General features: G+C 42.4%; 1 protein-coding gene across 3 annotated transcripts in view; it reads left to right on the top strand.

Annotated features, from left to right (window-relative positions):
* Window positions 1-25,472, top strand: part of col4a1 (collagen, type IV, alpha 1) — a 64,395-nt gene that overhangs the window by 26,080 nt on the left and 12,843 nt on the right. For 2 of the 3 annotated variants that reach the window (XR_013965508.1, XM_080785560.1), the window contains exons 2-36: window positions 1,835-1,897; window positions 5,397-5,486; window positions 6,586-6,630; window positions 7,102-7,146; window positions 7,385-7,447; window positions 8,240-8,293; window positions 8,620-8,646; window positions 8,775-8,849; window positions 9,027-9,089; window positions 9,203-9,238; window positions 12,022-12,060; window positions 12,251-12,355; window positions 13,168-13,203; window positions 13,301-13,360; window positions 13,507-13,542; window positions 13,641-13,685; window positions 13,840-13,872; window positions 14,598-14,658; window positions 15,232-15,267; window positions 15,583-15,729; window positions 15,974-16,057; window positions 16,213-16,296; window positions 16,738-16,808; window positions 16,919-17,110; window positions 17,664-17,832; window positions 18,288-18,380; window positions 18,655-18,759; window positions 20,160-20,257; window positions 21,226-21,376; window positions 21,813-21,926; window positions 22,854-23,021; window positions 23,385-23,474; window positions 23,715-23,867; window positions 24,967-25,065; window positions 25,255-25,344. Coding sequence is in view for 2 of the 3 variants with exons in the window: in XM_080785560.1 (XP_080641686.1) it covers window positions 1,835-1,897; window positions 5,397-5,486; window positions 6,586-6,630; window positions 7,102-7,146; window positions 7,385-7,447; window positions 8,240-8,293; window positions 8,620-8,646; window positions 8,775-8,849; window positions 9,027-9,089; window positions 9,203-9,238; window positions 12,022-12,060; window positions 12,251-12,355; window positions 13,168-13,203; window positions 13,301-13,360; window positions 13,507-13,542; window positions 13,641-13,685; window positions 13,840-13,872; window positions 14,598-14,658; window positions 15,232-15,267; window positions 15,583-15,729; window positions 15,974-16,057; window positions 16,213-16,296; window positions 16,738-16,808; window positions 16,919-17,110; window positions 17,664-17,832; window positions 18,288-18,380; window positions 18,655-18,759; window positions 20,160-20,257; window positions 21,226-21,376; window positions 21,813-21,926; window positions 22,854-23,021; window positions 23,385-23,474; window positions 23,715-23,867; window positions 24,967-25,065; window positions 25,255-25,344 (2,920 nt within the window). In the remaining variant the exon portion in view is untranslated. The remainder of the gene's footprint in view (window positions 1-1,834; window positions 1,898-5,396; window positions 5,487-6,585; window positions 6,631-7,101; window positions 7,147-7,384; window positions 7,448-8,239; window positions 8,294-8,619; window positions 8,647-8,774; window positions 8,850-9,026; window positions 9,090-9,202; window positions 9,239-12,021; window positions 12,061-12,250; window positions 12,356-13,167; window positions 13,204-13,300; window positions 13,361-13,506; window positions 13,543-13,640; window positions 13,686-13,839; window positions 13,873-14,597; window positions 14,659-15,231; window positions 15,268-15,582; window positions 15,730-15,973; window positions 16,058-16,212; window positions 16,297-16,737; window positions 16,809-16,918; window positions 17,111-17,663; window positions 17,833-18,287; window positions 18,381-18,654; window positions 18,760-20,159; window positions 20,258-21,225; window positions 21,377-21,812; window positions 21,927-22,853; window positions 23,022-23,384; window positions 23,475-23,714; window positions 23,868-24,966; window positions 25,066-25,254; window positions 25,345-25,472) is intronic. The other variant, XM_080785561.1, reaches the window with a different exon arrangement.

Raw genomic sequence — 25,472 nt, 5'->3', positions numbered from 1 at the left:
GTCACTTTAAAGGGTTAGAGAAAAACCTGCAGAAACATTCCACAGCAAACCAGACGACGAGAGGCGAATGAATGAGAGAGGGTGTGAGAGAAGTCGAATCGACAACATGACGTAGCGGTCACGTGTGCGTGGGTGTGTGTGTGTGTGTGTGTGTGTGTGAGTGTGGAGTGGAACAAGTGCACAGGGACAGGGTGGGGGCAGTCGGGTTCAGGGAATTGAGGGGGGGGGGGGGAAGTCCTTGTTTTCCCATGGATTCCCATAGTTCTATGAGACCACATATTGGTTTCATTAGCCTGGGGGACGGGGTATGGCAGACAGGGGTGTGTGTGGGAGAGAGAAAGTAGGGAATGGGAAATGAGTTGTGTATAATATCATGAGACATGCTATGGTGGACGCATGGGATTTCCAGCAGTGCATGTGTTTTGGAAGGCTCTAAGTGTTATTGATTAAACGGTAAAAGGGATGGTTTTGTGCGTGAGTGAGTGCGTGCGTGTATCTGTCTGTGTGCCTGCGTGCATGTATCTGTCTGTGTGTGTGCGTGCGTGCGTGCATGTATCTGTCTGTGTGCGTGCGTGCGTGTTTGTTTGTGTGTGTACAGTCTACAGTATACAGTATGCATCCTCTCTGCCCATGTCTCCAGGGTCTCTAAGCCCTGACAGGCGTTTGGCTCTAAGCCTTGCACGTGAGTTGAGCAACAGCTGGCCAATGAAGGGAGGAATGGAGGAGAGAGCCAATGCTGTTGCAAGACAATTCTTAGACTCATGGCCTCTTGAGATAAATGGCGTGTCACTCCCTGTCTCTCTCTCTCTCTCTCTCTCTCTCTCTCTCTCTCTCTCTCTCTCTCTCTCTCTCTCTCTCTCTCTCTCCCCGTTCCCTGTATCTATATACTGTTACTGTTAGGGCATTCACTTCTAGTCATTTTTACAAGTTGACTAGTTTTTATTTATTTATTTTAATAAAAACAAATGACATTTAAAAACTGTGTACACTGGTGACTATAATCTACCTGATCTTGAGGCCTACAAAATCGGGGAGCGCAAAACTTTTTTCTTTTCAACTATAGTCAAGTCAACTAGTACCAACAAGGTCGACTATAGTGGATTTAATAGTCGACTAGTTGCTTAATGCCCTAGTTACTGTATATACTATCAATAAAGACAATAACAAAATATCTTAAAGAAATGCGGATATGGAGATCACGGGCCAGCTCCTACACGCCGACGCCAGATTCCGAGTGCATAATAAAGTGTGGAAAAAGTGTTCAGAGAAACGTCGCATGTTGCATGCGTGTGGAATGGATCAGCATTGCAGGGACTCCAGGAGGCCAGCATCCTGCCTTTTTTGGCGCGTCGAATGGTTCCCATAGATATAATCTCATCCCCTGATGTCTTCACTGCAGCACAGTGGGCTTTTAGTCTGTCAGTTATACAGTGTGTTATGAATATGATCCATCGGACAGGGTCAGGAGTCTAGGATATGGACACGCTATAAAAGTAGGAAGACGTCGTACGCGATGTACGTACGTGACACATGTCACCCACGACTATATAGCCCCACTTGCCTATTATATTTTCACTCTCGCCCACCCGCAGGTGATGTGAGACATGACCTCTGAGGTTTTTGTGTTCCAAGTGGAGTCATGCTTTATATAACCTAAATAAAAATAATTTTGGATGTCACATTCCTTCAGTGGATATGCTGTACATAAACTATAGTTCTGACTAAATGCTAAATTCTGTTGGCCTGTATATTTATACTGAACATTATTGCTCATTCATTGAAGGAACTATAGAACTCAACCTGTCTGTCTGTCTGTCTCTGTCTGTCTCTACAGGGAGGAGGAGGATGCGGGGCTGCATGCGGAAAGTGTGACTGCAGCGCAGTTAAAGGAACAAGGGTAAGAAAAGAACTCAGAAGAAGATCCATCCTTATCGTCTTCCTATATATTCCCACTGTTCGTTATTCTTAACCCATTCTGAACGGGAACCCATGTTGGTGTTAGCATCATGTTATGCTTTAGCTATTGAAAAATAGCAGATCTACAAGCTCATAGCGCGCCACCGAGTGGTGCGCTACGAGCTTGTAGGTCTGCTATTTTTTGAAAAATCGAAGAACGACTGACATTTTTTAGAATCTGATCTCAGGTCAGAATGGGTTCATCAGACCCAGTGTGTGTCCAGTGGAAACCTCGTATGAATCTGATCTCAGGTCAGAATGGGTTAACAACCCAATAGCCTTCTTCTACTCGGTCAGCCACAGCGCTTGGTGTGAGATATACCAGAATGGCGGCGCCCGTGGCCACAGTGTGAGGCCCAGAACAGACCGCAGTGTCATGTCATGTCTGTATGCTAAGCAGGCGTGACGCTGCCCCGGAATGTCCCCCGGCTAATGGAGCTAAGCTCGGTTTGGACGGAGCGCCGCCGTCCCCGTCCAGGCTATGGAGCACTGGGGTTCAGGATGGGAATGATGAGGATCAGGCAGATTTTAGACTGTGTTCACACACACACACACAAACACACGCACACGCAACAGCTGGTCTGAACTCGCTCCCACTGGATGTTCTCTGACTCACACACGTATAGAGGCAGCAGATCAACTGACTGCATGTATGGTCAGGGAATCGTCTGTGAGCTTTTACGTAACTTTGATTTGCTGTGTTGTGTTGAATTTGTCACTATAGGTACATTTTAGACATTAAATGTAAAATAAAGAAATATTGCTCAGCGGTAGGCTACAATATAAGCCATACTGTAGGGCGTAGGCAATTGGCAAGAACTACACTACAGTTTTAACTGCAGCTCTTGTGGTGTACTGTATGTACAGTATATTATTGTCATACCAGTACGTTGCTGCTGCAGCGCTATAGTCTAAAGAAAAAGATGCCAAGCATTTTGCCTCACGAAACCCTGGCCAATTAAAGCCACAGTGGTTTTCAACGCACAGAGTGTTGAAAACAACAAGAAAGTGTTGAGAGGTGTTGAATAAGACTCTATATATTAACAACTCAGCTGAATTCCCCTACACGTCTCTCTTCACTGAGGACATCATCAACTGCCTCGGTAAGAAGAGGGCAGCGGAAGGTTCCGGAAGGTTCTATAGCCCCGGCGGCTCCTCTTCCTTACCGTGTCTCTTTGAGCAACGACACTGAACCCCAAACTGCTCCTTGCTTGTTTGTCTATAACACCGTCAGTGTGTGAGTGGATGAATGTAATGCATTATTATAAAGCGCTTTGGATAACAATACATGTGGTACGGGTATAGGCCCGCTGGCTCGGTGGCTATCATCAATAAAGGCAAACAAAATAAATACACTATAGAACTGCACAACATTATCCACTTAAACTCTTTAGTTTACCCCGGTTTCCCTCAGGCAGATCCCATAGAGAGAGAGAGAGACGGTTACGTCACTATAGCATATAGAACTCCCATTGTAAGAGAGTGGAATGCGGAAGTTCTCTTTCCATCTCGATGAGGAAGTTTCCGATGTTTGGAACTACAGGAGGCGACATCCTGCTTTGTGGCGAGATCAAAGGGTGACGCAACTCTCTCTATGGGTCTAGTGGTCTATACTTGGTCCTCTCCTTTTTACCGTCTATACACTAAATCTCTCGCAACATGTCACAACATGACATATTGTGACCGGCCCGTGAGTCGACAAACATGTTGGCTGTTTTGAACTTTTTCTAAATATAGTACCTTGATTTTTATCCACCCTCTCCTCATTTATTTTTAAACTTTTTGAGTGCTCTGATCGATTTTTTAATATTCCAGTCCCACGGATCTTTGTATCATTCAAAATTGGCCGCCTGGATATATGTCACATAAGCTGTATAGAGAGACATATATTTCCTATAAACACACATGTGCATATATCCACATGTATGCGACCAGATTTGACTGAGGGACTGCCATCGTGCAGCCTCCAGCTTTTCACCAGAGGAGAAAAGCTGTATATATTTTTTTATCCAAAATGAATTAAAAATCCAAAAAGAGCACAGGCAGACTCTTCACATACTGTACTAGAGCATGTCTGAAATAAGTGTCAGAACTGAAAACGACATGTAAATATGAAATAAATGCTTAAACATGTAGCTAGGTGTAATCTTAGAGACCACAGAAGTGAACCTTTTCAAGCCTGTTTTCTCAACTCGCTGTTTCTCTGTAAGACATTACTCTATTAAGCCATATCTCCAAAACTGGTGTGTAAATCTGAACAACCAATATGTCAATTTGAAGATATGATTCCCTTCTTTCCCTTCTGAAAAAACGAAAATGACAAAACAATCCAATGGCAGCCCGTCAAATTTGGTCACATGGTATGAAATGAATGAAAATCACATAGTGTTTGCCCATCACTGCTCTGAGGCAGAAACACTCGTCAGTGGTCAGGGAATGGGAATTTCGCGCAGACGAAATGAAATCCTGGGTATCGAGGCTAGGGAATGAAAATCATTCCTTCGTCCTCGTCATTCCCTCATCATTGTGGTTTGTAGCAGTGGTGAGAGAAAAGTACTCAAATGTTTTACTTAAGTAAAAGTGTAAATACTGCAATATAGATGCACCGACCGTTCCCGGTCCAGTTCAATTTACTTGGGTAAAAAGTACAGAATTATTCGTATCAAAATGTACTTAAGTGCCAAAAGTAGAAAGTACTCATTATGCAGAATGTCCCATGTCAAGTTTTCAAATGTATAAAAATATTTTTGAAAAAAAAGCAGATCTACAAGCTCACAATGTGACGCATTGTGTGAGCTTGTATGGCCAAAATGTATATAGGGTTGAAGTTGTTAATGTATGTTTTGTAATAATCCATATCTAAGTAACTAGTAACTAAAGTTTTCAAATGAATGGAGTGGAGTAAAAGTACAGAAAATGTGACATAATCAAGTAAAGTACAAATACCTCAAAATTGTACTTGAGTACAATAAGTAAATGTACTTAATAATTACTTCCCCACCGCTGGTGGTTTGTAGATTATTGGTCACTGGTCAGCCGAGAAGCAGGCCATTGAAAGGGCTATGCTGCCATCTAGTGGTACGAAGACGTAATAACAAGAGCATAATCCTTTTCTTAGTGAGGGCCATTTCAAAATCAGGTTTTATTGTCGCGTCACAGTTTTAAGTGGGTGCGTCAAAGTGGGCGCGTCAAAGTAAAAAAGTGGGTGAATTTCGTTTTTTGCTCATAGTTCCCATTTAAAGATTTCCAAGAAAAACAATAAAGGGAAGAAGAGAGAGGAGATCAAAAGAGAAATGTGCTAATCAAAAGATAATTCACTGCAGATCGAGTACCTGATAGCAAAGTAATAATGTCTTCCTAGAAACGGTATTTCATAAATGTTTCAAAAGAATATATACAATTTTGAGTCAATATTTCAATTGTTATTTTGTTTTTTTTAGGGTGAACGTGGCTTTCCTGGTATCCAAGGAAACATGGGATTCCCAGGGATGCAGGGAAATGAAGGCCCTCCAGGGCCACTTGGCCCCAAGGTGAGTGACCCTGGCTGCAACACAAGAGTTGGTGTGTGACTTTGTGTGTGCAATACATCATGAAATGAAACATACTTGACTCGGAATGACATAAAACACGCCTTTAGGTTAGTGTGTCTTCTCCGTGCATTATCTCCTCTTTAAACAAAGTCAAACAAACACTATCTACTGTATATGGACCACGTCACTGTGCGTACGTCTGTAATCCACGTAACTCGAGAACCGTTCACCCCACCGACTTCAAATTTGACACACGCCTTCAATTTGGCTGAGGCAGAGGCTGGGAAAAACATACACAAAACATACAGTACACGGATACAAACGGATATACAAATACATACCCCACCCCCCAACCACCACATCATGAGCTGTTACACAATGGATAAAGAAGGGCACAGTGCAAATACTGTACAGTATATATACTGGTACAGTAAGTGACAAGTTGAGTCTAGATGTGAAGTCCTGAACAGTGTTGATTTCGTCGACCTAAAACTAAGACAGTTTCGTCAACAAATAAAAACTAGACTAAAATGTTAGGAAGGGACTAGTGGGCAAGAGATCCGGTATAAGTCATTTTACACTTGGTCACATACTGAAAATAGCAGATCTTCAAGCTCACAACGCGTTGCGCTGCGACCCGTGAGCTTGTATATCGGCTATTTTCATTCATGTCATTACGACGGTATCAAGGCCGTTAGTTGACTAAAACTAGTACCAACACTAAAACATTCCAACTAAATGAAAACTATTGAAGAGACTATGAATAGAACTAAAAATCTGCCAAAAACAACACTGGTCCTGAAGCTACTGAATGATGAGATGGATCTCTCTCCAATCAAATGGGGCTTTGTAGCAGAAGGAACTCCGTCCAACCACATTGGAGATTTTGGGGTATTTTAAAGTAAGGGTATTATAGATGTCTACGAGCTTGTAGGTCTGCTATTTTTTTTTTAAATCGAAGAACCACTGACGTAGAAACATAGCTTTTTCAGAAAACTGTCAGGATGTAGAAGACATTTTTTAGAACCTGATCTCAGGTCAGAGAGTAGCAGAATTTTAATTGAATAATACTAATAATACCATGTGTATCTCTCTGCAGGGAGATCTAGGGGAGCACGGGACCCATGGAATGAAAGGAACACGCGTAAGTATCTGAACCCGTCTGACCACACCCGCACAATGAACGGCCATATTAATAATACAACATTAATATTACAAAGAACATTTTAAGAAATATTTTCCCCTCAATATCTTCATCATTGTGATACTGATGAATACGAACTTATACTTGCATTCCAAACCGGAACACATTGGATTTATTGATTGATTGATTGATTGATTGATTGATCATTAAAAAAATAACATTATGTGAAAATGCACACAGGCCCACCCACCTGACCGCTGTTAAGTGGTCAGATTGGTGAAACCTGGTACAGAAAGTGTCGGGAACCACTGACCAGAGGTTTTATCGCCCGCATGTGTCTCACAACAAGTCATTGATTTAGGCAACATTTAATTGTCTTTGGTGTGTTTCAAGGATTACTGTATGCTCTTATATCAGTGTGTTGTCATGATGTCACAGTAACGCAGATGTGTTTTTGATGTGCTTTTACAGGGACCTCCAGGCTTGCCCGGCTTCCCGGGAAATCCAGGACTACCGGTAGGTTCTGCGCATAGCGGTCAATTTATACCCGGATAATTCCATTTTACCCTCAAGGATTGTGCGCTGTGTTTTCTGCCCCTAAATCTCTCATCCTGTTACAAGGCCGAAACGTCGACGTCCTCATAATTATAGTGTGTGTGTGTGTGTGTGTGTGTGTGTGTGTGTGTGTGTGTGTGTGTGTGTGTGTGTGTGCGTGTGCGTGTGCGTGTGTGCGTCTTCTACCTCTTTCTCAAAGGGTATCAATGGAAATGATGGCCCTCCCGGCGGATCGGGTATCCCAGGATGCAACGGGACAAAAGTAAGCATGTTCTCAAGCTCGTGCCGTTGGCATGATGCAAATTGTGGGAGGCAACTCGCGAGACTACTATTTCACAGTCTAGATCAGGGGTGGGCAACTTTGACGATGGAGAGGGCCACTATATTTCCACACTCACTCCAGAGGGCCACTATAGTTCCACACTCACTCCAGAGGGCCACTATAGTTCCACACTCACTCCAGAGGGCCACTATATTTCCACACTCACTCCAGAGGGCCACTATAGTTCCACACTCACTCCAGAGGGCCACTATAGTTCCACACTCACTCCAGAGGGCCACTATAGTTCCACACTCACTCCAGAGGGCCACTATAGTTCCACACTCACTCCAGAGGGCCACTATAGTTCCACACTCACTCCAGAGGGCCACTATAGTTCCACACTCACTCCAGAGGGCCACATTGCATATTACTGTCGTAGCAAAAATAGCCGATCTACAAGCTCAAAACGCGTCGCAGCTATTTTTGCTATATTTGAATTGAAATCCTGAATCATTGTTTTGCTATTTTTGAATTGGAATCTTGAAAGGTAACCTTTTTATTTAATTTCAAGTGCATTCAGCATTTAGTAGTAGTTATGTTGACTTTATGAACTAAATACAAATACGTTGGACATAACAAAAGACAATAACACTAGTAATAACTAGCTGAAATCAATGATATATCAGTATTGTGATATTAACCTGTGAAGGTGAGCCCCTGACCATGCATGGACTAGATGGTTTTGGCCTTGCTCAGTCCTTCCATACTGATACTGTGCTCTGTGTGTTCCAGGGAGAAAGAGGCCGGGACGCTGGCCCTGGTTTCCCAGGCCTACAGGGACCTCCTGTAAGTCATCATATTATATTACCACCCTCACCTCCATCACGCAACCACGGACCAACTGTACACTGACGTTTAGAATATAATATGCATTCATTACTTAAGCTCTTTGTTATGCTAATTTTGAACACATTTGACTGAAGATTTAACTTTTATAGCATATTTTGATGCCACTACTTTAAAAAAAAAGTTAACTTTTATTCAAGTACTTTTTTTATATATATAATACTTCTGAGTATTTCTATTTTCTTCATTGTAGTATTGCTACTTTTTAAGTATTTCTTCATAGACTATTATGCTCCTGTACTGACTGTTATCTTCTCTCCACAAAGGGTATACCCGGACTCCATGGAATGAAGGTTAGTTGGACGCCACAATGCTCTTCTAGTCTATAAAATCTCCCCAAAGAATATATGTTATCTTATCAGATTCAGTGTGTTGTCTTACCTCTGGTTTACATGCTCTGTTTTGCTGTTGTGTCTTCCAGGGCGACCCTGGTGGTGTCATGGGAATTATCCCTTTGAAAGGAGACAGAGGATTGCCCGGCACACCAGGACTACCAGTACGTGTGTGTGTGTGTGTGTGTGTGTGCGTGTGTGTGTGTGTGTGTGTGTGTGTGTGTGTGCGCGTGCGTGCATGCTAGGACCATATACAGTAGGCTACTGAGCATTCCTTTACCGGTAATTCATTATTGTGTCATCAAAGTCCTTATACCGCTCAACACATCTACTCTCTTCAGGGACCAAGCGGACCGACTGGGCCCATCGGTCCTCCAGGACTGCGCGGCTATGAAGGACCCAGAGTGAGTTATCGCCACTAATAACGCATGAATGATATTATTTATTACGGAGGTTTATTAGCTAGAGTCATTGTATTCGGTGTGTTTCACTCACCAGTTAATTGTACTCCACACAGGGTGAACCTGGACAAGCTGGACCTCAAGGAGAGAAGGTAAGACGAAGGAAAAATGACGAGGAAAACGACCTCGGTAGTTCAACGTGTTTTAAAGCGTGTGGGAGCTGCCACTCGGAAAGAAGTGGGAAATTAATTCAAAAGAACGAAAAATCATAAAATAAATAAATAAACAATTTAATTAAAAAAAATAAAAATAAAATATCACTGTGCCCCTTTAAGCCCCTGGCATTGTATTTCTGTTATGTCGTTATCGTCAAAAAACGTTATAAATAGTGAAAATAAGACGATCTATAAGGTCAGAAAGCGTGACACTGTGATGTGTGCTTGTAGATCAGCAATTTTGCTACTGTGGACATTTTTGTTGACACAGCTGAAAGACCCCGGCATGGGCGAATTAATTAATTTGTTAATATGTGGCAGTGAAAGAGAGGGGGGAAATAAATGCTTCTGCTGTTTATTTCAATAAAGCAGTTTATTTCGGCTGATAAAAGTTAACCCACTTTAAAAAAAAAAAAAATCCACAGTAGCAAAATATTGGTAATCTACAAGCTCTCAAGACATTGACACGCGTTGTGAGCTTATACATTGTCTTATTTTCAATATTTCTAGCAATTTCACAATAGGTGGGCCAGAGGCTATGGCTATTTCGGAGTCAGTCCTTGACATGGAAAAGTTTGAGAACCCCTGTTATAGTCTAATTGTGGGCTCGCTACAGCGAGCACACACTAGTTATTGCCAGCCTATATTTATTCCGCTTCTTTATTCCGCCGCTTTTTTTTGACACACTACTACTTCCACATACTTTATGCTAGAAATTTAGTTCAAACTTCAAACTGTTCAGCTCTTTGAAGTGATTGTGGCTTGCATACAACTTTTTACAAAGTTTTATACTTTTTATACTTTTTAACTTTTATACTTTTTTTTACATCCTTTATAATGAGAGTCGATGGAAGAAAGGTCCCATTTTTCACAGTTAACTTTTTTGAGCTCTTATTACTCCGTCATACTTTCACTTTGAAACTTCATTCAAACTTTATAATGTTCATCTATCTTTGAACTTTCATTGGTGAAAAAGTTGTTTTGAAAAAGTTTATACTTTTTAAAATATTTAACTTTATTTATAGTTTTTGCCTCCCATAGACAATGAATGGGATTTATCTCTAAATCAACCTCACTTTTGCAGCCTCATTACTCTGGCATACTTTGTCGTAGAAACGTGATTTAAACTTTAGAACGCTCACACGACTCTGGACTCTGGACGGTTCAAACCGTATTCGAATACGTTGAACGGTTTTTCCGAAATCGCAGTTCAATCGCAGGCCGTTTCGGCTAATTAGTGCCATCTTAGAGTGCGGGGCCTCTTTGACTAGAGTGTGGAAACTGAAATTCTTTCCTTGAAAATTTACCAAACAAATTGTCGTCCCGGCCAAAGTATTCATTTTACACGCATGTTCTTTGGTCATTTTGTAGCCACACATGTCCTCTTTCACACAATGTGACCACCAAAGCACAGAGACATACAGAATGTGAACTACGGCCTTTTAAGTGACACAAAAACAGTCAATCTGCTCATTGACCTCCATTGTATAATTCTTACGAGGAAATTATCGCGCTGACAATTCTTAACTCGCTCTTATAACCACATTTTCAATCGTACCAACACCACAATCGCACATGGTGTACCTCAATATCTCAGGCCACTCACAGCGAAAAAAATATTTGCATTCGACTTTTACTTTTTGCGATAGAGCAATTTGTTCGGGGCATAGTTTCCCCCCATTCACGGCCATTATAATCTCCCAGTCATAGTACTGGCATAGAACTTGGAAGTCTTTTACGTCCACAGCTGAGACATATAAGGGCTTAATTACAGGGCTGACATTAAAGTTACAAGATCTCAATGAGTTGCTCTGCGATACCTTGTGAGCTTGTAGGTCTGCTATTTGTGCAATTGGCTGGCCTTTACACAGCTCTCGCAAGAGCACGCACACACGCACACACACACCCTGTCTTCCTATTGGCTGGCCTTTACACAGCTCTCGCAAGCGCACGCACGCACGCACGCACGCACGCACGCACGCACGCAAAAAAATAAAAAATAAAGTAATTTTTTGAAAAAAGTATTTTTTTGAAAAAAGTATTTTTTTGAAAAAAGTATTTTTTTGAAAAAAAAGTATTTTTTTGAAAAGAAAGTATTTTTTGAAAAATAAGTATTTTTTTGAAAAAGAAGTATTTTTTTGAAAAAGAAGTATTTTTTGAAAAAAAAGTATTTTTTGAAAAAAATGAAATTTTTTGAAAAAAATGAAATTTTTTGAAAAAAATGAAATTTTTTGAAAAAAATGCAAACTTAAAAAAAAAAAACTTTAACCTTTTTTTTTTTTACTTATGAAAAAAAAATATATATTTTATATATATATATAAAAAACTTGAATTTTTTTAATAAAGATTATTTTTTTTACATTTAAAGAAAAACTTTTAAAAACACTTCTACAGCTTCCACATACTTTATTCCGCTTTATGCAGTTATTTATGCTTAAACTAGTTTTTCCAAATGTTCATACTTTTTTTTTACTTTTACTTCAGCTTTAATACATTTTCTACTTTTGTTTACAATATGCTACAGTCCCGAAATATTGATTATGGATTTAGACCACCAATGGGAACACTATTACTCCGGTCCCCGAGTTTCAAACTTGACACGGCAATAACTTTATACATTGCAATTTATGCGAGCCCACGCAGTTTCTACAGGAACTGCCTTTCTAGTTAATAGTATAATGCTGTAAACACCAAGATGTTTTGCTTCTCTGTCCTTGTAGGGTGACCGTTTGGCCTTCCAGAGTGCAAAAGGAGAGAAGGTGAGAGCCTCAAACACTCAAACTAACATTTTTTGTTGGTGGTGCACACAACATACTGCAGATGGTGTGCACACAAAATAAAGCTCATGAGTCATGAGTCATCATGACGGTCTGCTATTTACGAAGTAAGAGTATTGGACTTCATGCTTGGTGCACTATTTGAATGGTGGTCCTCCTCTGCTTCTCGAAGGGTGACCGAGGGATCCGGGGCCCCCCTGGCCCTCCTGGGACCCGTGAAGTGGACGACAGAGGCGTCACAGGAGGAGGCATCACGCACTACTCTCCTGGACCCAAGGTACAGCCTCAAGGCTTAACGCTTGAAGGTTCTACTCATGTACAGGTACGGTACATGTGGCGTGTTTCCCCTGTAGTAGCAAAGTCAGGTAAACTTTGCTACAAAGTTAGGTAAAACAGCTTCACAGTAGGTTATGTTATGTTCCATATACACAACAACACAGAGAGGAGCACTAGATGAAGCTGCCGTATGTGGCGCCATCTTGGATCTTGTTGAAGAGAGATGTTGTAGTTCGTCACTTCATTCCTCTCGGATTCAGTGGTGTATATCAGTGGCTTTCAACCAGTGGTCCGGGGGGACCACCAATGGTCCTTGAGGCGGTCCCAGGTGGTCCCCAGCTAAATGATGGAGAGTTGGTAACCAAATGGACCCTTATAGAACTCCTGAGAGCGTAAAATGAAACCATAAGGACCCGTACGGGCTATTGTTCAAACGGCTGCATTACTTAATTTACAAGTAGTCTGCACAATTAGAGAATGTAATTACAGTGATTGTTATTTTGGTCAGCATTATTTGCCAAAAGCATGGAATTGTAGTTAAAACCTTTGTTTTGGTCTGAATGGCTTAATGTAGTGGTTTGTGGCTCAAATGTTGAATAAGGGTTGAAAACCACTGGTATATAATGTACTATAATGTTACTCAAGCAGCTGCACTTAATTATAGTTTAGGTACTTTTACAGTTTTACTTTACTTGAGTATTTCCAAAGATCTCTTCGCAACATCTCAGTAGTTTTACATTTTATATCATGTTTTTACATTAATTTGTCTTTTATGTACATAGCGTGTACTTTAACGTGTATTTTTCTTTACAGGGAGACAGAGGACTTGATGGCGAAAAAGGAGACAAAGTATGTATTTAGTTTAGTAGTCTATTGAAGTGTTTGGAAATTAACAAAAATGGTCTTTACATGCCAGTGTCTGAGTGCCTGATTTTTTTCCTTGCAGGGTCTTTGCATCCCACATCTATTTGGGGTTAAAGGTGAAACAGGCCCCCCCGGACCAAGAGTGAGTGCTTCATCCTTATTGGTCTTGTGATGTTGATATGAATTTTAGAGTATACTCGTGAAATTAAATTAAACACATTTTGAGACAGCCGCCACGACACTACGATTAACAGGGTTATACTTACATTATCGTTCCACTGATTTCAGGGCAAACCCGGCAAGGATGCTGAAGACGGGCTGAAGGTAATTATGATACTGTAAACATTGTATCTGGTATGTGATGTTTGTTACACCACTAAGTGTGCAGCCCTCACCCTGATGCATCTATTCTATTCCTCCAGGGAGAAAGAGGCTTCTCTGGGGCTTCGGGATACATCGGCCTGCCGGTAGCTACTATTAATTAAACGAAATAAAGAAATGTCAACATTATGCCTGGTTGTTTGTTTGTATTCATATCTTCATTATACTTTAGTTTTAAATGCCTTGGTGGTGTTCACATTATTAATGCTTGAGGAATGAATCTCCAACATTTCATTTCAGGGTGAGAAAGGAGACGCAGGACCACCAGGATACGTGAGTACTCTTTTCACATGACGTCTGTCTGTCTGTCTGTCTGTCTGTCTGTCTGTCTGTCTGTCTGTCTGTCTGTCTGTCTGTCTGTCTGTCTGTCTGTCTGTCTGTCTGTCTGTCTGTCTGTCTGTCTGTCTGTCTGTCTGTCTGTCTGTCTCTCTCTCTCTCTCCCCCTTCATTCTGGTTTTTAATAGAGCTTATTAGACTTTACCTTAATTTAGGCAGCAATTCTAGAAACTACCAGCAGATGGCACTATATTTCTGTTCAGCAAAATAGAGAGGAACATGAAATGTGGTTGTAGACTTAACTATACAGTCTACAACAGTCAGAGATAATTTCATTGTCATGATCTTTATAAAGAGAAGACTTCCGCACACCCAGCTTAATTCTCAGCAGGTGCATTGGCAACAATGCAGTAGACCTTTAGGAGAAGGAGGGAGGCCCGCACACTGCCACTTTGCAGGTTCCAGAGCTTTTATTTTAGAGTCCATTTGGACCTCTGGAAGTGGCAGTGTGCGGGCGGCGGGCCTCCAATTGTTACAGACATGTGGCGAGCGTGCAGACCATTTTGTAGTGCTGAAAAATGGCCAACCGAGCTCCGAAGTGATGTGTGAGCTTGTAGATAGATCTGCCAGGTGTTTACCCCATAATAACGACGCTAGTGTCCATGTGGTTATAAAATGAACAGAGGCTTGACATAATCTTCCTTTAATCTCTGTGATTTCAGGGCGACGGTGCACCTGGGCCCCCCGGACCTCCTGGTCTCACAGGGTTACAAGGAGAGACAGGTACAGTAAGCCATCTGTGGGATGCAAATCATCACAGCATTCATCATGGGATCAATATTACTGTATAGTGCACACAACAAACACTGGGCCCGGGACCCATTAGTGGGTTCGCGGACACATTTCTATCATTTTTGTTTCCTACTTATCGTTGTTAATCCCCTTATATACAAGTGATTTCTTTGAGCGCACATAACGGTTAAGAAGTTAAGAACCCAAAGTCAATAGCTATACGTCAGGCCTAACCTGCCATTCTACCCACTGCACTCACACGTCAGTGACGTCACAGACCTGCCCCTACGCGTCGTTCCAACACTATCTCCTCATCATGTCGCGCCGGGCGCCGCGACTCAACGGCAGCCCAGAATAAATGTGATGCTGACCAGTCCAGTGGTTTGCGAGATTAGCTGAGAAAACACTGTTATATCCCTCCCTCATATCAGTCCTTTTATCACTCCCCGTACCCAGGGGGGGGGGGGGGGGAACAAACTAATTTCTTCTCTATCTACAGGTATGTTCTAATGTAGATTATTATTTGACGATGATATTCCTGTTTTTCTTCTCTTTTTTCAACAGGTTATCCTGGTCCTCAAGGTGACGCAGGCCCACCAGGTAAAACAAATTTATTTTATTTTTGCCATGACTATTTTAATATCATTATAATTAATGTAAAAACAACTGGAGTCACATAGGGATAATGAAAAAAATAAAGGGAAGCTCCGCACAGTATTTATTTTGCAAGCTTTCGGTCTACTGACCTTCTTCAGGCACTATCATTATCATTATCATCATTATTATTATTATTATTCGATGCCTAAATAGGCCTATAAGTATGCCTCGAGGCTGCCTAAATGAAATGGCCTCCATAAGCATGAAACAAACACGCACAGAGAACAGAAATGGACAGAGTTTTCCTTTCTCTTCAAGGCAAGCACGTTGAAGGCCCTCGTGGAGAGGTGGGTCAGAAGGGCAGTGTGGGTCATACGGGTGACCGGGGTCTGGACGGAGAGTCACTGGCTGGACCTCCTGGACAAGACGGACAGACGGGACCCCCTGGAGCCCCAGGAATCGCAGGTATACACACACCTCCTCACTCACCACAAGTCACATATGGTAGCCATTTTTGCCCTTATATAATAGAGAGAGAAAAATGGCCAGCGCTCTGACTGTGCCAGTCCTTTTGCCAAGTTGTTTGATATAGTTTATTTAAAAATATATGGAAATATAAACTTTGAATGTTTGTGTGTGCGTGCCGTGTGCGTGTGCGTGTGTGTGCCTGTGTGTGCCTGTGTGCGTGTTGTGTGACACCTCCACACAGTTGCACCCCTCCAATGTAACATTGCGAAAGGATCGCCCGGTCCCCCGGGGTCTCAAGGATTACGAGGAGAGCTGGGACAAAAAGGTAAGCGTGGAGATCTTATGGATCAATAAAACCGGCACGATATACTGTATGTATGGCATTATTATTATGCAAACTTACTGCTGAAATGCTGCCCGTCAGGGATATAATAGCTAGTTGGATCAAAAACATATATTTACATGTTTTTCTGCAATTAGGTGACACTGGCGACACCTGTGTTCAGTGTGAAGTTCTAGCCGGCCCTGGGCAACCTGGCCCCGCGGGCCCCAAAGGACAGCACGGTGAGAGAAACTACACCCTTTTCCACCCAAATAACTTTGGTTCTAGAACTGGTTCTTGGAACCAGTTGGTGCTTTCAGGGAACCGGCGGCCATTTTGTTTGTTCAAGTTCCCCGAACCAACTTGTAGAGTAACTTCTGAACCAATTAATCTTCATTGAAAACACTCTTTGAACTGTTTTAGGCTGGGGGGGGAAAAGAACCAAACCCTATCCATAGCAATATGCATCACCGTGAACACATTTCCTTTGTATCTACAGTATGGCTATATAGTATATTGTTACAATATGAAATGCCTTACCCCAATACTGTATATATTCATCTGATTGACCTGATATACTTTTACTTTGCCTGTATGTGCTGTATATCGATATTCATGTCTGCTACAATGAGTAAGGAGGTACTTTAAATAACACCTGGGTTCCTTAATTTGGTCCTTGGCAGGTTTTCCTGGACCAGCGGGCAGGAAAGGAGACAAGGGGCAGTCTGGCCCCGCTGGAGGTTCAGGAAGAGACGTAAGTGTGGTCTCGAAATACGTTTTCGTGTTACGTTTATGTACGCTATACCACTACGGAATGTCTACCAAAACCTATCTACTAGTTGTTCTTTCTACTTTGTTCTGCAGGGTGTTTCGGGCAACCCTGGCTTGATGGGAGAGCCCGGTGCCGTCGGTGAACCCGGGGACGTGTTTGTGGCTCCGGGGCTGAAAGGTGACCTGGGTCTACCTGGTGTCGCTGGTTCACCGGGGCTGCCAGGCGTGGACGGACTTCCAGGGAAAGAAGGACTCTCGGGTCTACCGGGACCCAAGGGAGAGGCTGTAAGTAGAGTTGTTATTATGGGTTCATTTTGCTGTCAGGTGCCCCAACCTGGCACCTGACAGTTCTGTCAGGTGCCAGGTTGGGGTCTTCTTCTGGTCTCCTGTCCACTCCCTTCTACACCAGTACAAGAAAGGGACAGGTCACTCACACAATATTGATTGGTTCTGTCTTATATTAGATAATGTATTATAGAATTGGTCAGGAGTGGAGATGTTCTGGAAACATTTATGAAATATAATTAGTACATTTTAATTAAAATATATAATAGTTGCACACTGAAAGTTGGAAGGAAGGTGCCTTCAAGGAACACTTATAGGTTTGTCTTTGTGGCGCGCTGCACACCCATTGATATAGTTTTAGAATCCCGTAAAATAGCGGATCTACAAGCTCATAGCGCGCCACCGAGTGGCACGCTACGAGCTTGTAGGTCTGCTATTTTAGGAAAAACCGTAAAAATGCGGCACAAATCTTTGAATAATATATTCTTTCAGAGCGAACGATTTTTCTTATTTCGACGTCAGAGCCTAAATGGGTTTTAATCTTGCTTTGCAGGCCAGAGAGGGCATCAAGGGTGACCGCGGACTGGACGGCGAGCCGGGTCTCATCGGGCCCCAAGGAGAGAGAGGCCCCCCTGGGGTGGAAGGGTTTGGTCGGCCGGGTGAGCCTGGAGATAAGGGCCGTACCGGGAACCCAGGAACTTCGGGAATCCCTGGACGATCAGGTAGGCATGATGCATTACGCTCATTGTCCACGCACGCACTCACACACACACAGTACACACGCACACATTTTAGTTCTTTATTTGAATCCACAAATTACAATTCATTTTTTTACAAGGAAACAAATATAACGGGTGCCGTGTGTTCCCTTATAAGGATACACACGGCACCTCCTCCTCCACACAGACAAACTGCCTATAACAGCCGAAACAGAACAGTATTTGGACAAGTTGTTTTGGCTTTGCTCTTTGTCATGCCAGCTATTCTTATAGGCCACTCGTGGTCAGTTTATGCACATGGCCCCGGGCTTCCGAATATCAGTATGGCAAATCTACATTGATACCGCAGGTTTGTTATAATTCCAAGTAATGGAATTATAACACACACACACGCACACGCACGGACACACCACACAAACTGTTTCATGTATCTGCAATGTATTCTTTACCTCTCAAAGGAGTGAAAGGTGAGCCAGGTAAAGTTGTGAACATGCCTGGGCCTCACGGTGTACCTGGACTACGAGGAGAAAGTGGCTTACCTGGACTTCAAGGTGGGATACTTGTTCCATTATCGTTATTTTCATCCAATATTTCAGAATCAATATATATATTTTTTTTTTTACACCTAAGCACAAATCTATGTTAAATGTTCTTTGTCTTTTGATGTTGTGGCGTTACAATTGACTTAACTTTATAAGCAATTATAAGCAATGCAAAAGCAATTATAAGCAATTATTACAATGCAAAAGTAGAAGCCGGTTCACAGTTTCCGGGGCGAGTCGGGAACCTCAGTGTTTAACATGCAGACTGTTTGGCCCCACGCAGGTGACCATGGATCCCCTGGAGACCACGGCTTACCAGGATTCCCTGGACAGAAGGGCGATAGAGGTGGACGTGGAATTGGATTGCCGGGCCTACCTGGCCCAAAAGGTATGATTTATTATACATCCATAGATTATGTATTTATGAAAATGTTTACTAAGGTAATACAATCAAGTGTAAAAGTCCGGCCAAAACCTCATTCACACTTGAATGGAGTGCTTTTTTTCTGCAGCCTGCAGGAGTGAAAATAGTGACATCTGCTAGGCTATTAATGAGAACTGCGGGGGAAACGGTTCTTTAATGGCCTTTAAAAACCAAATCCTTGCTGCCAGGCCCCAGATTAACAATGGAATTTAGTGGAGCTTTAAGCCCGCAGTTTGCAGGGCCCTGTGCGAGAGATTATTATTTCAAATAGGTACAGCTGTTGCTTCCGTCACAACCCGTGTTCATAGTAGTCACCGGTTTCAACTCAATGTAACGCAAACACAGGAACCCCAGCTAGTGTTTTTGGTTGTCCAACAGTTTCTTATAACCACTCGGTGGGAGGAGACTCAAAAATATCAGATACAGCGTCGGGGAGCAGCCTTTAACCCATTTTGGTGTTATAGCATCATGTTATGCTTTAGCTCTTGAAAAACAGCAGATCTACAAGCTCATAGCGCGCCACAGAGTGGCGCGCTACGAGCTTGTAGGTCTGCTATTTTTGAAAAATCGAAGAACGACTGACATCTTTTAGAATCTGATCTCGGGTCAGAATGGGTCAATCAGACCAGTGTGTGTCCAGTGGAAACCTCGTATGAATCTGATCTCAGGTCAGAATGGGTTAACTCTGGAGCAGCGGCGATAGTGCTGGCGGTGAGCGCGTTCATTCACTGGGCGCGCAAACGCGCAAAAGTGTCGTCCTTGATTGTGTTACGCGCACGTGAATCACGTGCGTGAGGCTTGCCGGCCGCCTCCCATGCCCATGAGAATGTACACAAGCCTCTCCATGATAAAACAGAACATTACAGTGGCTATTCCTTTTTTTTTATGATCGGTGCTTTATTTGGAATTTTTACAAATAAACAGAAAAAACAAACACAAGCAACAACAACAGAATACGTATGCATGGACATCATGTATGAGCACAAAAACCTAAAGTAAAACAAGGATAGACAAGATAAACAAATAAAAATAAATCAAATTCAAAGTTTAAATCAGTTTATCATTTACCGTATCATGTACACTAAGACAGTAAACAATCAAAAGGGCATTGCCTGACCATGGATCACATCAAGGACCTGCAACATGACTGAGGAACACGTTCTACTTCGAATCATATTTATTTCACTTAGAGTGGCTATTCCTGAGATTAGGAGTATTGACATAACCTGCGCACTACTGGCTTTTCAATATTTATTCAATATTTTTTAAGTTTCTGCTTGACCCCTATGACCTATAGGTTTGCATTGGCTATACTTTCGCTGTTGCTCAGACAAAACAATCCTTTTTTTTCATATTTTTTCCAGGATTCTCTGGAATCCCCGGAGCCCCAGGTTTACCAGGAGAGGCAGGAAGACCAGGACAAGATGGCACAACGGGAAGATCTGGTGTAACTGGTCCAAAGGTTTGTGCAGCGTGTTGTTATGTTGTCGCGTCGCGTCATGCTGTGTCATGTTAGGGACTATAGCTGGTTAAGGGTTAGGTATAAGAACACATATTCATATTCAAGTCATATTCATATTCATTTTTAATAATTAGTATGAATAATGATGATTTGCCTGATGAAGACCTAAAAACCTAAGACCTAAAAACGTTGCGCCAGAAAGTTTTATGGAGCTTTAAAACAGGTGTGCAGATGTTTTTTTTTATCCTCTCCAGAATAAAAAAAACAAACACAAAACATCATGTCCTTTAGCTATGTTTCCATAGCCACATATTACGATAATATCCAGGTTGCTACATTGGTATACTCTCATTTATAAAGCCATTCTTGGTATAACCTCCCACGTTACATTGGTTCTAAATTTGAACTTGTCCAAAACTCTCTCAACCTCGGATCAAATGCTTGGTTACGCTACGTCGTGCCCCCAACAAAATCTGAGGCAAAAAGCATTGCTTATTTCGGACCCTGGTCTTGTAATGACCTACAGTCCAGACTCAAACTGGCTGCTGTGATTCCCCTAGTGAGCTTTAAAAGGATTGTCATGGGGCACACTTCCCATACATTGCTCCTGCTTTGACTTATAGCAAATGTCTGCTTGCTTTTTAGTCTACTAGCAATTTCCGTTTCAGTTTTTATTTATTAGTCCTTATTGGTCGCGTTCCTGTTCTCCCTTTGAGCTTCTTCGGTAGTGGGTACTGTATTTATGAGCATTGTATGTCTGTCCTGTTTTTTGTTACTGGCAGAGCTGTGTCACTTATTTTGCCTCTTGTCTTGGCCAGTTCACACTTGTAAAAGAGACTTCAGTCTCAATGTGGCTTTTACTGGTTAAATTAAAGGTTAAATAAAAATAAATAAAATATCCACGTGAGAGGCACATGGTTCTCTGGGTACATTCTCTGCACTGTAACTGAACAGTGTTCCCCATGCAGGGTGAACCGGGGCGAGGTCTGCCGGGCCCCAAAGGTTCACAAGGAAACCCGGGGGTGACTGGATTCCCCGGAGAAAGGGGCAACCTCGGTCTAGCCGGTGTGCCTGGACAAGAAGGACAGACAGGACAACCGGGGCCTCAGGGAATCAAAGGTATAAGCGTATCTCATAAATAATAATGGCTTTGTCTGTCTAAACTGTGAATGTGTAGTGTTGAGTATAGCTAGACATTCACAAATACGTCTGGGGAACTGGAACCGTTTAGAAAACCATCACACACACACACACACACACACACACACACACACACACACACACACACAGGTCCCATACGTCCTAATTTGAGGGAACAATCGGCATTGTATCCCCACAGTTTTTGCCCTTTCATTGAATTTCACCAGAGGTATCAGTAAGCCGAGATCTCTGGCTCACACACCATCACAAGCAGGCCTATAGTGACATGTGGAAGGGACATTTGTTTTCGTAGCATACAGTTTTTGTATACTGTATATGCTGGAAAAAGAAAATGTAAACCTGGCATATGAATGTGTTTGTGTCTTTACGTTGACCTTTTACCTCTGCTCTTTAGGGGAATCTGGCCACCAAGGAACTCCTGGAGACGTCGGTCGATCGGGCCCCCCGGGGCCAGGTCTACCGGGGCCCTCTGGACCCGACGGACCTCCCGGAGAACCCGGCCCTTACGGTGAGTGAAACGCTTTAAACACCACAAAAACATTTAACAATTCAACCTTTCGACAAGTCGCACCCATTGGTTGCAGTTTTGTGGTTGGACAAATATCCTTTCTCTCCATCCACTTCCATTGAAACAATTTTCCAGTTGCTTCGTAATTGACATTCTGTGCATCGAGTCAATTCTTATTTTAAACACTTGTGGTGCAACGTGTCGTGAGCTTGTAGATGTGCTATGTTTTTAAGTTATAATTTTTGCCTATAATGACTTTCCAGAGTTTAAAGGGACACCCTTTTTGCAAAAAAATATATGTTAATGACGTTTAGAAGCTTTAGATCACTTTCCTGGGGGTATTTATGTGTGTAATATGTGGTTTTAGATATTTTAGATTGTAGCAGTGAGCCTGTTATCTCTGATGTCATGGACACTGGTCTCACTACCTTCCTGGACTACAATTCCCATAATTATTTGGTGCACTGCTCCTCCTTGTGGATAGGGGGGAGAGCTGTCTTACTGAGACAGCATGTAGTCCAGGAAGGAAGTGAGCCCAGTGTCCATGACATCAGAGACAACAGGCTCACTGCTACAATCTAAAATATCTAAAACCACATATTACACACATAAAGACCCCCAGGAAAGTGTTCTAAAGCTTCTAAACGTCATTAACATATATTTTTTTGCAAAAAGGGTGATGTGTCCCTTTAAGAAAATGTCTGATTTGACCACAACAATTATATCAAACAAGAGGAGTTTGTTTTTCCAGAAAATCCATCGTTACCATTCTCGCAATATTGCTTGCTCTGGGTGGATCTTTGTTGGTTTGTGTCAAATCACAACTTGTTGTGATTTGACACTTTAATATAATATAATATAATATAATTGAATTGAATTGAATTGAATTGAATTGAACTGTGTCTGTATAAATGCACACATCTGCAGGTCCATCTGGCGCAAAGGGGGACAAGGGCTTCCCGGGTCCTACTGGTCTGGACATGCCTGGACCTCAGGGAGATAAAGGAGCGGGTGGCTTCCCAGGACTGAAGGGAACTAAAGGCTTCCCGGGTCGATCGGGCCCGACAGGGAGGGACGGGCTGACTGGAGTCATCGGTGAGACTGACCGTCACACTGCAGACACAGGGCTTTACCAAAACACTTTATAGGAACTCCCGACCCAAAAGACAAAATGTTTTATTTATATATATATATATTAATTAACCCATTTAGGCCCTGACGTCAAAATCTAAACAATGTCTTCTATAAATCCTGGCAGGTTTTTGAAATACCTCATGTTTCTGTATCAGTGGTGCTCAATATTTCATGTCAAGGACCCCAAAAATGATATGTAATGAAAATATGTTATTCCAGGAACCCCTCAACAGCAAAGATTTGAGTTAAAAAACGTTCGCTCTGTGTGTGTGTGTGTGTGTGTGTGTGTGTGTGTGTGTGTGTGTGTCTTTGTCTTTCCTATAGGTCCTAAGGGAGAGATGGGAGTCATCGGAACACCGGGATTCCCTGGATCGCCTGGATTTTCTGGAGTACCTGGAAGTCCTGGTGGTAGAGGTGAGAGAGAGAAGGATTTTACTGTACACACACACACACACACACGCACGCGCACACACACACACACGCACACGCACACGCACACACACACACACACACACACACACACACACACACACACACACACACACTCTAATTAATAATCACATGATAACTAGCTGTGCTCTGTCCTTGTTTGGCAGTCATAGAAGATTGATATAGCAACTCTTCCTCTCTTCCCCTTCTCCTTCCTTTGAACAGGTGAGCCTGGTCTTACTGGACCAAGAGGAGGGTTCGGTGACCTCGGACCCAAGGGAGAGAGGGGAGAGCCGGGTCTGCAGGGCCCTGCTGGGAACATGAGTGACGTCGATATGGAGCACATGAAGGGGGAGAAAGGAGACCTCGGAAACAGAGGTACAGTAATAAATTAAAAAAACAACACGTGCTTATTACAATACATTATTTTACATGAGTTTAAGCCTTTTTATTCAGGCGCTAGTATAAATAATGGCCCGGTTTCCCAAAGGACACATGGTGTAAGAGTGTAGGACATGCCATACCATGCCATACCATTGCGTATGCACGGAATGTCTATGTTCAGAGGCGTCTATGTTCAGAGGGCATCTGAGCATGTGCTACACCATACCTCTCACACCATGTGTCCTTTGGGTTAGGGTTAATGTCCGGGCCAATGACATTATTTACATACTTGTCCCCGGGACAACATGCAACAATATAGCTTGTTGTTTCATTATGTGACGTCAAACCTGGAACCAGTGATGTTAAGTTTACTTCAGGAAGCCATGGGGCATCAATCTGGGAAATGGATTTTGGTTTGGCTCTTCCCCTTTCTTTCCTCCCGGCTGCTTCTGTGTCACGCTTCGAGTCGAGACACCGTAGGACCCAAGTGCAAGATGAGAGGCAGCTCAGTTCAAATAATAAACGAATAATAAAGTAAACCAAGAGCAGAGCCGTAAAACACTGACTAAAACTATAGGAACATATGAAATGAAAACACAGCAGGGTGACGGAACAGGTCACGGGTCGTGACACTTCTGTGTTTATTCCTACTAACAACATTTCATGCTTTAGAGGCAGTGGCGCTCTTGAGAGATTACTGGGACATGAACCATAGTGTTCCGATTCTAAGGCATGTCATAATTTCCCCCTACTGTACATGTTTTTCCCTTTTTACTTCCTTTATATGATGATTTATTTTTAGGGGCTCTAACCTACATTCAGCTATTAATGTAGATTTTCGTCTTACACAAACATTAAATACATATTGACAATGAATGGAGAATTGACGTCTAAAGCGGTTAACTGAGGCTTAAAAGGGCGGATGCAGGATTGGGGTTACATTTTGCACCCGGGATTTATTATGTGGTACTTTAATCTTTCTGTAAATTAACTGGCTTAAGTTGTAAAGCCAGTGAGGTTTCTCTTTTTCTTTAAAAAAAAAAATATAATAAATATATTAAACTAAATATAAAAAATGATGTTTTGTCATCAGGTAACTCTGGCCCCTCTGGAGAGAAGGGCTTCCAAGGAGTGCGTGGAGACTCTGGGCTGCCAGGGGTGGATGGAGAGCCTGGTCTACCTGGCCAGCCAGGTGAGCTTATATACCCCAACAGTAACCAACAGTGTGTAATGAGTGTGTCCAGATACATATATACTGTACATACGCACATACCATGTACCGTATGTACTGTATGTAGACAGAGCGCTTATAATAACAGTACATTTTCATCATCATTCACTCTCATTTCTTTATATCTGGGAATGTTTGACTTTGTTTCAGGTGACAAAGGAGATCTAGGACTTCCTGGAGAGCCTGGCAGCCTTGGAAACCCAGGTTATAAGGGCGACGTTGGAGAGATGGGAATACCAGGTATATGATTCAAACCCCCCCCCCATGCTCCAAGATGGCAAGGCACCCAGCGAGAAAAAAATATATCGTTGGTCATTTAAAAGTTGTTTAAAAATCATTTTACACATGATCTAACCAGCGTCTCTTGT

This window comes from Protomyctophum bolini (genome assembly GCF_963924005.1).
Source record: "Protomyctophum bolini genome assembly, chromosome: 16".
Taxonomy (NCBI): domain Eukaryota; kingdom Metazoa; phylum Chordata; class Actinopteri; order Myctophiformes; family Myctophidae; genus Protomyctophum; species Protomyctophum bolini.
The sequence above is the reverse complement of the archived record's forward strand: the minus strand, read 5'-3'. Positions and strand labels throughout refer to the sequence as shown.